Source organism: Leucopleurus acutus, assembly GCF_964270905.1.
Source record: "Leucopleurus acutus genome assembly, chromosome: 18".
Classification (NCBI taxonomy): domain Eukaryota; kingdom Metazoa; phylum Chordata; class Mammalia; order Artiodactyla; family Delphinidae; genus Leucopleurus; species Leucopleurus acutus.
The window spans coordinates 69097199-69112119 of record NC_139160.1 but is presented as its reverse complement, the minus strand read 5'-3'; the positions used below and the strand labels follow the sequence as shown (position 1 = coordinate 69112119).

The 14921-nt window shown below is 40.2% G+C and overlaps 1 protein-coding gene across 4 annotated transcripts in view; it reads left to right on the top strand.

Moving 5' to 3' along the window:
- The window catches only part of NALCN (sodium leak channel, non-selective), a gene marked incomplete at both ends in the record, with an annotated part of 280034 nt that overhangs the window by 168680 nt on the left and 96433 nt on the right, over nucleotides 1–14921 (top strand). For all 4 annotated transcript variants that reach the window (XM_082859218.1, XM_082859217.1, XM_082859216.1 and 1 more), the window contains one exon: nucleotides 5772–5846. In XM_082859218.1, the coding sequence (XP_082715344.1) occupies nucleotides 5772–5846 (75 nt within the window). The remainder of the gene's footprint in view (nucleotides 1–5771; nucleotides 5847–14921) is intronic.

The following is a 14921-nucleotide window of genomic DNA, read 5'->3' as shown; positions in this document are numbered from 1 at the left end:
ATCAGCTGCAGACCTAGCCTCCCCGGATCTTCTATTTCCACTCCAGAGAAACATCAAAGCCAGACCCCAAGTGCCAAGTCCTCACTTTAGCACAGGGCCCTACTCGTCAGGAACACGGTGACAAGGATCCATAAACGTCCGTGTCCACACAGAGTTTCAAGGAAACTCGAACTCCACACACATTTTTAAATACGGTTTCTGTTTTTGCCATCACGTCTTCATGTTAACTAAGCAGGAAAGGCTGAACATTCAGATAGTGAATGAACCTAGGTTTAATGAAGTTTAAAGCAAACTTTAAACTTTCCCATATATTGTACTTAAATTTGTTACCAAAACCCTCCCCAAGAGCTTGTCTCAACGCTGTTAGCGAGGGGCTTTCTACCTGCAAAGCCCCTTCAGCAAAGCCAAAGTGTTTCCTTTTTGAGTCTTGCCTTCTCTCTACCATGAAAATGAAACTCTTATCTCCATGAAAAAGAGAATGTGCAGCTAGAATCCCCCATCTATTTCTCTGTCCTTCTGCCCTGAGGGTAGCTTTTTCCTCTTTCCTCCAAAAAGGAGGTATAAAATGTACTGTTTTTTAAATTAAGGTAACAAAACATTACATATTTAATAACTTTTGTCAAACTGCACTTAACAGGATCCCGTTACTATTTCAATGAGCCAGCTTAAAATAACTGCATTACCTGCATAAAAAACCAGAACATCTGAAAGGAAAATTTTACCAGAGAAGAAAAGAACGCCATCATTCTGTGATTATTGCAACCTCCCTCTCACACCTCCCGACCTCCCTTGGTGGCATTTGGGCAAACTGCCAGCCCCCAGGCCTACCTCTCAGGCTCCCCCAGCCTCCTTCCAGGCACCCATGCTCTGGCCATACTCACCTGCTCACCAGGTCCCTAGTCAGCCCCATACTCCCAAGGCCCAGTCTTCCCTCATGCCACCTGGAAAGACTTTCTCACAATTCCCTTCCTGCCAGAAACCTCCTTCTCCTTGGTATCTTGCTATCCTGGTAGCACCTGGCTGGACTCATGACCAGCCCCTCATGATCTTAAATGAGCAGCGTTCAGAAGAGGCACCCAGACGCATCGGCCCAGCTCAGCTCTGAGAAGTCGGAGTGCTCAGGTGGCACAGGACCGAACCTGGGAAACCCTGGTTGAGTTTACTTTCTGGTTGTCAGTCTTCACACACGTGTGCCCCCGCTCCAAGCCCCTGCTCCCATTTTCCTTCACATCCCTGCTTTCTGAGGGGAAATAAGAACGTTTTCTGGGGATGAAGCATGAGGGAGGCAGAAGGGCCCAGAGAGAGACAGGGAGGCGGTGCGTTTCGACAATGGTGGCACGTCACACCATCGTTGGTGTGTTGACAACCAAGACCTGCAACCACTTCTTGTCTGAACTTGATGGGGAGAGAGCCTTGCTAGGGGCCGACACGGACGAGGGGCAGCCCTCAGAGAGCTGTGTAGCTGCCTGAGAGGTCTAGGTAGAGAGAGTCTGAAAGATCCCCCCCGCAAGAACCAGTCTCCCTTAGCCTCCACCTGGAATGGCAGAACTTCCAAACTTCCTTGAGAGTTGAAAGCCACTGAGTAGGACGAACACTACTGCTAGAACAAGGGCCCAAATTAGAGACCAGGTAGAGAGTAGAGAGGATTGAATGGGTGCTCCACAAAAGTATATCCATGTCCTAACTCCCAGGCTTGTGAATGTGACCTTATTTGGGAAAATGGTCATTTCAGATGCAGTTAAATTAAGGATCTTGAGATGAGATTAATCTGGATTATCCAGTTAAGCCTCAAGTCCAATAACAAGTGTCCTTATAAGAGAAGGGTGAGGACAAGATGCAGGGAGTATGAGGAAAAGACAGAGACAGAGATTGTGGAGTGAGGCTGCTGCAAGCCAGGCAATGCCTGGGGCCATGAGATGCTGGAAGAGGCAAGAAAGGATCCTCCCCTAGAGCCTCTGGAGGGAGTGTGATCCTGCCGACAGCTTGAGTTTGGACTTCTGGCCTCCAGAACTGTCATAGAATGCCCCTCTGTTGTTTTAAGTCACAAAGCTAGTGCAATTTGTTGCAGCAGCCCCATGAAACTAAAACAAGGGGTGTCACTGAGAACCAGAGATCTTAGCAGGAGCTGCAGGAACTGAGGTGGTGACCAATTCAGCAGAGAGAAAACCCAGCGTCCCCCAAATAAGCACCATCACTGCCCCTGATGGGGGACAGAGGACCAGTCACATGGCCACAGTGGACCAGAGGCCAATGACCATCACATCTTTGACTTTAAACCAGACCTACAAAGAAAAGGAGCATTTATTCAAATGTAACTTAAGTTTTAAAGGACAAAATTGGATTCATGTAGCAAGATTCGGTTTTCAGCCATCAACACAAATGGAGGGCTTATGGACTACATTCAACTGATATGTAAAAATATGAAGAAAACTGTTTTAGTGTCGCATATCTAAGTTTACGTCTGTGTATTTTCATATAGGCTATACTACACCCCAGGGTTCTTGTGGGAGGATTAAATGAAAAAATACTATAGCTGCAATTTGTCAAGCTATTATTATTATAGCCGTTGTATTTTACAAATGAGAGCACTGAAATTCACAGTGGGCTAGTGGTTGCCACGCAGCTGGTGACTGTCAGAGCCTATTTGCCGGCCAAGGTCTCCAACCACACTGCTCTTTTCCACCAGGCTGCCAACCCACGTCTGCTTAATTCGATTGTGAACTTCGTAGCGGTGAGCACGGTATCGCATTTATGTTCCTGACCAGGCAGTATCTGACACAGCGACAGAGTCCAATTTAATCGAATAGCATAACCTTGCTGTGGTTAAGTAGCCTGCCATCTGTCTGGTGTTGGGAAAATAATTAAAAATAAAATCTCCTGACAATCCAGAAAACCTCCACCAAGGTAGACAAGAAAGAAAACAGTTTTATTATTGAATAGCACTAAACCAGACTGTGATGGGCGTCGCGGGCAGTCCAGCAAAGTGATCGCAAAGACAGAAAGCCGTGTCACCCTTTGATACACATCCCCACAACACATCCATTCTCTCAGGATGAAAACAAGTAGTCCTCAGGCAAGAAGACTCGATGGCATCATTTGTTAAATACAGTTCCCCCTAAATTCACCTGGTAACTGGGACGGCCCTCTGTGACAGCTAATTGCCTTTACCCGAAGGAAAATAAAACTTTTCATATCTCCATGATAAATAGGTAGTTTTGCAACATGGGTCCAGGTGGCTAAGTTATATTCCCAACTTCCCATGGAGAAGGGGAGACAGGGCACTCTTCCTGGGTTGTAAAATGATGAGACTTATTTAGCTTTTAAAAAGATCTGTATACATCTCAAAGGGACAGAATTTATAAGCATAAGTTTTCAAGGAAATGCGCTAAGCAAAGGGAGGGGATCTGTGGCTTTCCCTTTTTTAATCAGGGAAATTATTTTTTCTTTTTAGATTTGTGTTGGCCCTTTCCCTGGGGAGATAGGAAAGGCTGTTAGGTTAGGACACAGAGCCAGGGCTGCTTCCAGTGCCCAGGAGAGACGGAAGTGGTGTGAGACAGCTCAGATTCACAGCGGAGCCCTTCAGGTGGCCACTCTGAGTCTGGGAGAGGAAGCAGGAGAAGGGAGTACTGAGAGTACTTTTGATGATAACGTCAAGGTCAACCTGTAGGGCACAGGACAAGGGCTAGACTTGGAGTGAACTATGAAATGTCCTGTATAGAATAATGTCTGGTTTAGAGTAAGCCTGAATATATCTGTGCCCAGATGTGCACAGTGTGGTGGACGTGGTGACATCAGTAAAAAATCTGTGGTCTAATAGAGAATAGACATGTGGTTGCCAAGGGGAGGAGGTATGCGGGAGGGATGGATTGGGAGTTTGGGGTCAGCAGATGCAGACTATTATATACAGAATTCATAAACAACAAGGTTCTTCTGTTGTTCCTATAATACAGGGAACTATATTCAATATCCTGTAGTAAACCATAATGGAAAAGTATATAAAAAAGTATATATGTGTGTGTATGTGTGTGTGTGTGTATTACTTTGCTGTACAGCAGAAATTAACACAACATTGTAAATCAACTATGCTTCAATTTAAAAAGAATTAAACAAAAGAAAAAAAATCTATGTTCTAGACCATTCTGTATCCTCTTTAAGTTCTGGCAGGATCCCAAAGGCTGTGGCTATTCACAGGAAGAGTGCTGGCAATTGTCCTGAGCCAAACGTTGTCAAAACTCCATAGTAGTTGAGGCTTTTTTTTCCCCTTGTTATATGCTCATTAAACTTGGAAAACAGCTAGCCGTTAACTTCTGTATAATAATCTCTCTGGTGCTTAAGAGTCATGACTAAATTGCCTCGATTTTCTTACCTTTGTGCTTAACAGTCTAATAGTAACAAATGGGAATAATTTGCCAAGAGGGAAATTAAAAGGAAGAATATATATCAAGAATGAAAAAGATTATCAAATGAATGTGGTACTTTAGAGAATTCAAAGTTGAAAAGGGACTAGAAATTAAAATATTTTTAAAATTCTACTTTTTCGTTGTTTTCTTTCTTTTACCGTACTTACCCATTCCAAATGAAGTATATGCCTTTTTTTTTAATTTGGGAAAATATAGTGAAATACAAAAAAAAAGGGAGGGGGAGTCCATTTTTTTCACAAAGACAGGCACCGTTAACATTTCTAAAGTACCTCCTCCTAGCATTTTCTCTATTATTTCTTTTTGTACATACTTGCACTTCTACCATATATACTCTCATTTAATATTGTAAGCATTTTTTCTACTGTTAAAATTCATGAGTGTATTAGTTATCTATTGCTATAGAACAAATTATGAACAACTTAAGAGCTTACAACAATAAACATCTATTATCTCACGTGGATTCTGCAGGTCGGGAATCTGAGACGGGCTTAGCTGGGTGTTTCTGTAGTTCAGAGTGTCCCATGAGTTTGCAGTCAAGATGTTAGCTGGGGCTTCAGTCACCTGAAGGATTTACTAGGGCTGAAGGATCCACTTCTGAGATGGGTCAGTCACATGGCTGTGGCAGGAGGCCTCAGCTCATTGCCACATGGGCCTCTCCACAGGGACACGGCACCTGGCCATAGGACACGGCACCTGGCTTCCAGCAGAGTGCGTGATCCAAGGGGGAGCGAGGTGAAAGCCACAATGACTTTTACTACCTAGCCTCATAAGTCACACACAATCCTTTCCGTAACCTATTGGTTATACAGACCAGCCATATTCAATGTGTAAGGGGATACACAAGACTGTGAACACCAGTGACTCACAATGTTGGAGACTAGTTACCACAATGGATTTGTAATGGCTGCATGAATTTTACAATAGAGATCTCTATAACTGTATTAGCTATTTACATAAGGTTAGATGTTATTTCCAGTATTTCATTATTACAAATAATCTCTCAAGCACTTTTGTACATAAAGGTTTTCATTAGTACTTCAGGTTATTTTCTTTGAATACAGTCTTAGAAGTAAGATTGTTGAGTTATTTTTTTAAAGGTTTCTTAATTTTCATTTTAAATCAGTTTTATAAAGCAAATTAATATTTTATATTGTTTATTTCAGTTAACAGATGCAGTTCCTTTAATGTCTTTGCTATAAGTATCTTAAAATACCTATGCAGTGATTCACAACTCATGTTTAATGCATTCTATATAAGTGTATATTTTAGGTAGATATTCTATATCATATATATAATATTTTGATACTTATGGCGTGTGGGTTTTTTCATTGCTATTTAACCATTTTATAGATCCTCCTGAGTTTGTTTGTCGCTGTTATTTTGGACAACTTAGAACTTGATGAAGATCTAAAGAAGCTTAAACAGGTAAGTAATGTATGGGGGATTCTTTAAATCGGCATTAAAAAAATAAGGGCAAAACGTGTGCTTACAGGTAGTATTAAAGCAGTTCAAGGTTCAAAGTAAAAAAAGATAGATTTTAATAAATTAAGACAATCTGAGTTGGCAAATAATTTTCTTCTAAGTTTAACCTTCTCTAATATCAACAAAGGAAATTTTTATTGCCCTATGATTATCCTAGGAATATTTTTATATCATTATTTTGAGTAAAATTAAGATGGACATAGTATAGTAAACTGAATTTAGATTCTCCTTCTGCCATTAAATGAAGATAGTTTGGAAATGAAATGCCGCAGGGCCAGATTGCCATTTGGCATAATTACATGTAATACTCTTGATCATCATCATAAAAATATTAAGCATAAAGTTGCCTGACCACTAGACATTAAAAGAGATTAGTCTGGGTGCCCAAAGTGGTTATAAGAAATGGGATAGAATAATTGATCAACTGTGTGCCCAGTTGTGTATGAAAATAGATTGGGTGTTATGGCATTGATAATCATGTTCCAAAAATGTAAATGTGTGAAGATTATGTTATTGATGTTGGCAGAAAGATTACAGGTGTGATTAGCTATTCTCATAGTTTTTGTTCCATGGAAGATACTTGGCTTGAACATTTGACTCTGTCAAAGAGAAGAGACCCTTTGAGAAGCAGAATTTATAAAAGGGGGGAGCCTAGATAAATATTCTTGGCTTACCCTCCCCAGCACTGCAATAGTTGGAATTACTAACATCCCAGTGAAGATCCTATCTGGAATTTTAGGAAGGCCCTACACATTCAGAATTTTCAAGTTGGATAGAGTTGTCTATTTTTAAAAAAACGAAGACATAACCTATTTAAATTTTTGTTGTTATTTATATATCTGAAAATCCCTTTAAGCATTTCATTGTTTTACTCTTGTTTATTTCCAAAGCCTATGCTTTTAACCAAGGGCAGTCAATAAGGAAAAAAGAAACAAACATATTTGATATAAAGATGCCCACTGCGAGCATATCAAAGAAGGATTTAAATTCTTCCCTGTCCTAGGGCTACACAGGCAAATGGTTATCTGAGTGTGGTGGGCATGATTTCTTCCAGATCTTTTCAATTTGTGGCAACAGTGGTAGGTTCTTCAAATGAGGGTTGGGAAGTTCTTTATGCCATTGATGCAAATACTTCCCATGGTTTCTAGTTGTAGAAGAAATATGTAATTAGTGAGTTCAAAATTGAAATTGACCAACCATATAATTAGACACAACCAATAAATATCTCTTGCTGTATAACCACCTTAGTCCTTGCTTTACAAATCTGGTATTTATTTCAGGATTTAAATGATTTTACTCTATTTTTATTATTCCCAGAGAAGAGGATGGGGAAAATGTGAAAAAATAGTTGATTTTCTTAATGTTTCAAGTTCCAGAAAGCACTCTGTATTCCAAAGTCTGTCTTTATTCAGTTTAAACTTGTTTTTCAGTCTTTGACCCTTTCCACCAACTAGTCTATAGGTTCTTAGAGCTACAGTCACGTTTGTGTGAGCACTGGCTCAGTGCCAGCTACTTTGTATTTTCATTTATTTAAATTTCACAGCAACCATGTGATGCAAGTATTGTTAATAGCTTCATCTTACAGGTGAGGAAACTAAGGCACGGAGAAGTAACTTGCCTAAGGTCTCACTGCTAATAAGTGGCAGAGTTAGGATTTGAACCCAGGCAATTTGGACCAAAAGCCCAGACTCAGCCTCTATGCTATATTGAGTTACATTAAAGCTGTATAAATGCCAAACATGAGTCATGCCATTGTGGAGGCTCATTCGTAAGACTGTTAGTTACTTGTTGATAAATAATGGTATCTTAGGTGACAGAGATGTCATTATATTCATGAAATAACCATTGATGTGACAGGCAGTTTCTTGAGGAATGGAGGTGAATTAAGCTACTCAATCATTAAAACTATCCAAAAGGTAGATGATCTAATTAGAGGCACTGGAGTTAGGACTTTGGCAGAAGCTAAGAGCTGAGATGCTTACCATTCACTCCACATGATGGCAGACACTGGCCAAAGCACCTTTTCCCTCAGGGACCTTCTGGAGCAATGACCCTCCTTAGACACAGACATAAGGTGCTTGCAGCATATTGACATTTTAGAGAGGTCTCTAGAGACTTAATGTACTTTAGTATGATTGTGGTAAAAACGATTGTGTTAAAATATACATGTTGGTGCATAGACATTTTTCAAGAGTAATAGAAACCGTGTGAGCCATCTCTAAAATGGAGACGTTAAATATGAAACACTGAACGGGGGCTATTAGAAAAAGTCGGTTCTCATGCTTGGGAGAGGGATTATGTCCCTGGAGGTGGATGGGATAGGAGACAATGGTAGAAAGCTGAATGGTACAGTGAAGAAATTAGAATGGGAGAAGAGAAAGAAGTGAAGAAGTGAACGCAGAAAACATCCAAGAGATGAAATTAAAGGAAAGAGCACAGATTATTAATCTAAGCCAATGATAAAGGGGGAGAAATGTGACCGAATGCTACATCAGATTGCTCCATGCACCAGAGCTTTTGTGAAGAAGCTCCCTGAGGCAAGCACAGTCTGCAGGATCAATGGTGCTGGAACTGTATCCTTCTTAAGTAGGAACATGCTACTTATTGTTTCCCCATTATTTTCTGAAGTTGCCTCCTTGCCCTTTAAGACAGTGGTTTCCAGCCAGGGATGCTAACCCGTGGGGCTCTTCAGGAGAAACTATGGGACCAGCAGCCTTCTTTAACACTTCAGGAAACCTAAAGGGAATTGTGCATTTACCCGACTAAAATGCCTACTTCAGTACTTTTAGCTGGAAATTTGTGAATTCTAGGCAGCAGCACTGCTTCCCTAATGCTAATGCTCTGAAGGCTCTTCATATATGCTTTTCTTTAAGGAAAAAGAAGCAACGTTGAATTATTTATTGCTTAATAAAGGCATTTTGATAGAAACTTTTTTAAAGAGAGGACTCAGAGGGCAATAATTAAAGGGCTCCTTGGGGATGACTTTGGGTAGGTTCTGATGTAAATGCTCGTTCCCAGGCCACCTGTCTCCATGCCATCACCAATGTTTTGCCTTTAGAGCCACTAATGTAGCTTTTCCTTTGTCACTCTCCAAAATAAATAATGCTCTGAAAAAACATGCCAATTATGCATTCACATAAAATTCATCTATTGCTTTCCTAGCAGCAATATAGCAGTAGCAATCATTTCCTAGCTGCCATAATTTATGTGACCCCGTATCTAATTAAATAGAGACCGTGATTCTCTTTCAGCATCACCAAAACCCAATAGAGGAACTGGAGATAGATAGAGATAGAAATAGAGATATATAATGGGTTTTCACATAAGATCAGAAAATTGACTAGAAATGAGATTGTCTGTAAATGTATAATTTGGCTGCCGAGAAGCCAGGGCAGTTCATATAGAGGCTAAAAACCCCCTTGACCTACTGCTGTCCTCTAAACAGCAGTAGGAGACAATGACCTTCATGCTCTGTGATGTAGCAAAGACACTGGAGAATGTAGGTGGAGTTTTGCAAACTTTGAAAAGGAAGAGAATTCTTGCAGCTTTAATGATTTTTGCAAATTCAGTGCAAGACAGATATAAAGGGTTTTCTTTTAAGCAGTAGAAGATTCATTAAACTATGAGGGAAAAAAAGACCCATAGAGAAGCCTCAGGGAAAAGAATCATTGAAAAGGGAAGTAGAGATAGTCTGTGTAGATTAAGTTCAAAGCTCTGCAATTAAAACTGTTTCCCCAGCTCTGTATTAAGTCCCATTTGAGTCTTGTCTGGTTCAAATTTGATAATGTTTGGTCTTCTATGATGTCCAATGCATAGTGAGGGATGGACATGTAAAGAGACTTCTCTCTCTTGTTGATTATGATTTTAACAAAACAACAAAACTCTTAGTCCTTTTAAAAATATGAGCTCCAAAAAATATATATATATATGAGCTCTGGGTTAATGTTTCTCCGTAGCCTTACCTGGGGGCTTTCATTTTCATCTCTGTCTTGTCTCCTGTATTGAAGTCATTCTGGATTTAGGGCAACAGCAAGGGGACAGACTAGCCACTCAGCTAAGCACTGTTTGCCGTCTCCTGATCTGAGTCGAGCCTTCAGTCTTCTTAGTACTTTTTCCATCTCACAGGAGTGAACTCAAACGAATGTAACATGAAAGAAGGATGCAACTGTTACAATAATAAATATTCCCTATTGAAAACTACCTGGTGCCAGGCACCTCATATGCAATTACTGAATTTAATTCTAAATGTTAAAGACACAGAAACTAACATTCAGGGAGATAAATTTCTTGCCCAATTTCATATAATTTGTAAAGTGCTTAAGTTGGGAGAATAAGTGCTTTCTCACCCCAATGCAGGTGACACACAACCTGCTCAGAGAATCAGTTCGTTCATTCATTCTAAGGCGAGTGTCTGGAAAATGGGTTGGTTGAGATGCTTGCATTTTGGGATCAGCAGCTTCTCTCCCTGTGGATGTGTAGATTGGAGGTCAAATTGTAATCAGAATATAGCCCAGTGAGCTGGGAATCAGTGTGGGGTGTGGAGAAGGAGGGTTGTGTGATTCAAATACGTAATGGCATCAGGCTAATGTCACTTGAGGTATTCCTTTTACTAGATCTCCCCATTTTTGTAATCCTGGGGTCTGAATGCCCATCTACTGTACTTCAGATGTTGTGTTAGGGGCACCAGACATAATGATGAGCAAGATATTGTTCCTGCCTTCAAATAGCTTATGAACTGGTGGCAGAAAGTGACAACTAAACAGATACTACAAACCGTGGAGCACAAAGGAGACGCACATAACAGATGATGAAATTAGATATGTTTTCTCCCAAGTGTGGCACAGACTAAAATCTGTAATTCCCATCTAGGTGAAGGAAGTTAGAAGAAGGCAGTGTAAAGAAGCATGCTTGAGACCAAGAGAACAGCAAACTTTTTCTTTAGGCAAGAAAAAGCATAGTGGCTTTTTGGAGGCCACTAGGAGTTCACTGTGACTCAAGTATAGAGCAAGGGAGAAAATGGTGAGCTGGACAAACAAGCAGGGATCAGCAGAGGAAATGCCATGAGCAGTGCTAAGCCACTAGATATTACCCTGCGGGCATGTAAGCCAAGAGCGACATAATCTCCCCTATGTTCTATTTTTTTTTAATCAAAGTTTAGTTACTGTACAATATTATAAGTTATAGGTGTACAATATAGTGATTCACAGTTTTTAAAGGTTATACTCCATTTATAGTTATTATAAAATATTGGCTATATTCCCCATGTTGTACAATATATCCTTGTATCTTATTCATTTTTTAGATAATAGTTTGTACCTCTTAATCCTCTACCCCTAAATTGCCCTTCCCCCTTCCCTCTCCTCATTGGTAACCACTGGTTTGTTCTATATGTCTGTGAGGTGAGTCTGCTTCTTTTTTGTTATATTCACTAGTTTGCTGTAGTTTTTAGATTCCACATATAAGTAATACCATGCATTATTTGTCTTTCTTTGTCTGACTTATTTCACTTAGCATAATATCCTCCAAGTCCATCCTTGTTGCTGCAGATGGCAAAATTTCATTCTTTTTTCCCCTGCATTCTTCAGTTCAGAGAATGAATTGAAGGGCACCTAGACTGAAGATAGGAGAGCCAATCCCTGAAGCAGATGGTGATTGCAGTCTCAACTGAAGGAAATAGAGATGAGGGAACGTGAAGGAGTGGTGACGTACAGAAGAGGGAATGCAGAGGGTAGGATCTGGTGACCCGTCGGATGTAAGATGAGCAAAGGTTGGAGACAAGAGCATCACCCAGGTTTCTAGATTGCCCCAGATGTGCCAAGGCAGAGGATGCAGAAGAAGGAAGAATTTTGGGGTTGGTTTGTTTGTTTTATTTTGGGGAGTGGGGGGGTCATATTTTCCATGAGATGCCTGGGAAATATCTATGAGACAATGTCTGGATAGATGTAAGGGTTAAAACTTAGGCAGAATATCAGGGCTGAGACAGATATTGGAGAGAAGCAAAAATTAACATGCAGGTGGTAAGTTAAACCTTTAGAATCATGAGTTTACCAAGGGAAGAATGGTTCCCTGAGGAACAGCAAATGAATCCAGTGAGCCAATGAGAAAGAGCCCGAAATGGGAATGAGAAGCCCAAGAGGTAGGAGGAAAGAGTAGAACGTGTGTGTCATCAAGAACAAGGCTGTGGTTCACAATCTCAGAGACTTCAGAGAGGTCAAAGGTGGTCACCATAGCAAACAATCCTAATTACAATAGCATCAGAAAAAATAAAATACTTAGGAAAAAACATAACCAAGGAAGTGTAAGATTTCTGCCCTGAAAACTACAAAACATTGCTGAAAGAAATTACAGAAGACACAAATAAATGAAAAGACATTCTGTGTTCATGGCTTGGAGAGGATATGGAGAAATTGGAAGACTTGTGCACTTGTTGGTGGTGTAAAATGGTGCAGCCGCTATGGAAAACAGCATGAGGTTCCTCAAAAAATTAAAAATAGAAATGATCCAGCAATACCACTTCTGGGTATATATCCAAAAGAATTGAAAGTAGGATCTCATTGCAGCGTTACTCACAATAGCCAAGAGGTGGAAGCGACCAAAATGTCCATTGACAGATGAATGACTAAAGAGAATGTGGTATATACATAAAGTAGAATATTATTCATTCTGACATGCAACAACATGGATGAACCTTGAGGACATTATGCTCAGTGAAATAAGCCAGTGACAAAATGATAAATGCTGTATGATTCCATTTATATGAGGTATCTAACGTAATCAAATTCATAGAAACAGAAAATAGAGTGAGGGTTGAAAGGGGCAAAGAGGAGTTGTCGTTCAATGGCTATAGAGTTTTAGTTTTAAAAGATGAAAAGGTTTGAGACCTTTTGCACAACAATATGGATGTACTTAACGCTACTGAACTGTACCCTTAAAAATGACTAAGATGGTAAATGTGATGTTATGCGTTTCTGACCACAGTTTTTTTTTTTTTAATTTTGATAAAAAATTGGTCACCATATTGGTAGGGTGGTGAGAGCAGGCTTAGGGATTCTGGTGGTGCAGAAGCTGGGTTGCAGAAGGTGAGGAGTGATGACAGCTAAGAAAGTAAAGACGAACTGTTAACCTTTTCCTCTCAGACTTCTCATGCTCTAAGTTTCCAGACAGACCACCTGGTTACGGACTGATTCTTAATTTTTATAGCTATGTCGTAACATCATTTACTACAGTGCTACCCAACCGTTTTTTTTTCCCATTGCGGTTTGCACAGAGAGTGACATTTGTACAACAGCTGGGAATCACATGCAGCTGGAGGCATCCAACACTAGGATTTCTGCTGCTCCGGGAAAAACTCAGCTGCCCAGGGGCCAAGGATCAATACCCCAGAGAAGCTATAAATCACCAGTGGCTGAGTTGGAATGCGCAGCATTTTACTCAAAGCCTTTGATGTAACCCAACTGCACTTGAAGCCACTCTCTCAATCTTTCGGTCAGAGATGACTCTTTAGTTGTCAGTTTACATATTATTACCCATAATTTAACATAACTGAAATCTCAAAACTCATATAGCACTTGATCTGCTATTTCTGATAGAGCTTCATTGTTAGGCTTCTTTTAAAAAGTAAATTCTTATGCCACATTAAGACATAAACAACAATAAGATCTGTTTAAAGAGATGAAGTAGCTAAGACTGAGAACTATTCAGATCAGGGTTCAAGCTAATAGGTCACAACAGAAGCTAAAAATTTGAGGATATCAATTATCAGCATAAGAAAACAGCCTAGAGTGGGGAGGGGCAGATAAGATGGGGGTACAGACTACCATGTATAAAATAAATAAGCTACAGGGATACGTTGTACAGCACAGGGAATATGGCCAATATTTTATAATACCTATAAAAATGGAGTATAACCTTTAAAACTTGTGAATCACTGTGTTATATACAGAAACTTACATAATATTATAAATCACCTATACCTCAATTTTAAAAAGAAAAAAAAAAAGACAGCAGCCTAGAAATCTAGAAGTCAACGCAAAAATGGTGAGCAGCCAACTGGAATTTTGGAGTTAAACAGGTACTAGTCAAGGATCTGGGATGTCAAAACAAAACAGACCAGGTACCTGTTAGAATTGATGTCTTCCTATTACGGGTTGAATTGTGTCCCTCAAAAAGAGACACTGAAGCCCTAACTCCCAGTACCTGTGAATGTGACCTTATTTAAAAATAGGGTATTTGCAGTTGAAATCAAGTTAAGGTGAGGTCATTAGGGTGGTCCCTAATCCAATATGACTGGTGTCCTTATACAAAAAGGAGAAGAGAGATACACAGAGACAGAGACTAGAGCGATGCATGTACAAGCTAAGGAACACCTGGGGTGTGGACCGTCACCAGAAACTAGGAGAAAGTCTTGAAACAGACCCTCCCTCAGAACCTCCAGAAGGAACCAAGCCCATAGACACTTTGATTTGGGATTTTCAGCCTCCAAAACTGAGATAGTAAATTTCTGCCGTTTCAAGCCACCAGTTTTGGGTACTATGTTAACAGCAGCCCTTGGAAACGAATACACCCCCTGGCCTCAAAAACAAAGGACCGCTCTTGGCCGCCAGGAAGTAACAGAGCTGAAAGATAGTGGGTGCTCTCAGGATGGCGGGCAGCTTTCACCAACCAAGAACAGCTTTCTCAACAGATGGACTGAGTTCCTTTTGCCCTTAATCAAACAAGTCCCATAATAATAAATGTTATAAATTTGAGACTTTCTTGGAAGAAGGGTTTCTCTAAGTCCTTCCAAAATTTCATTCTATGTGTGATTGACCCAAACCAGATCACTTTTAGAGGCTGTTGTTTTCAGAAACCTTGCTCTTTGCCTCATCCCCTGGTACTCAGGACGGTTAATAAGGCAGCTCAACTCTCTCTTGACATTGAACAAACATAAAATGACGGGCCTAAGACTGTTCAAGTTTACATTGATGAGTGGTCGGCTGTGTCAATTGTGCTAATTCAGAATTACTTTTATTACAGTTT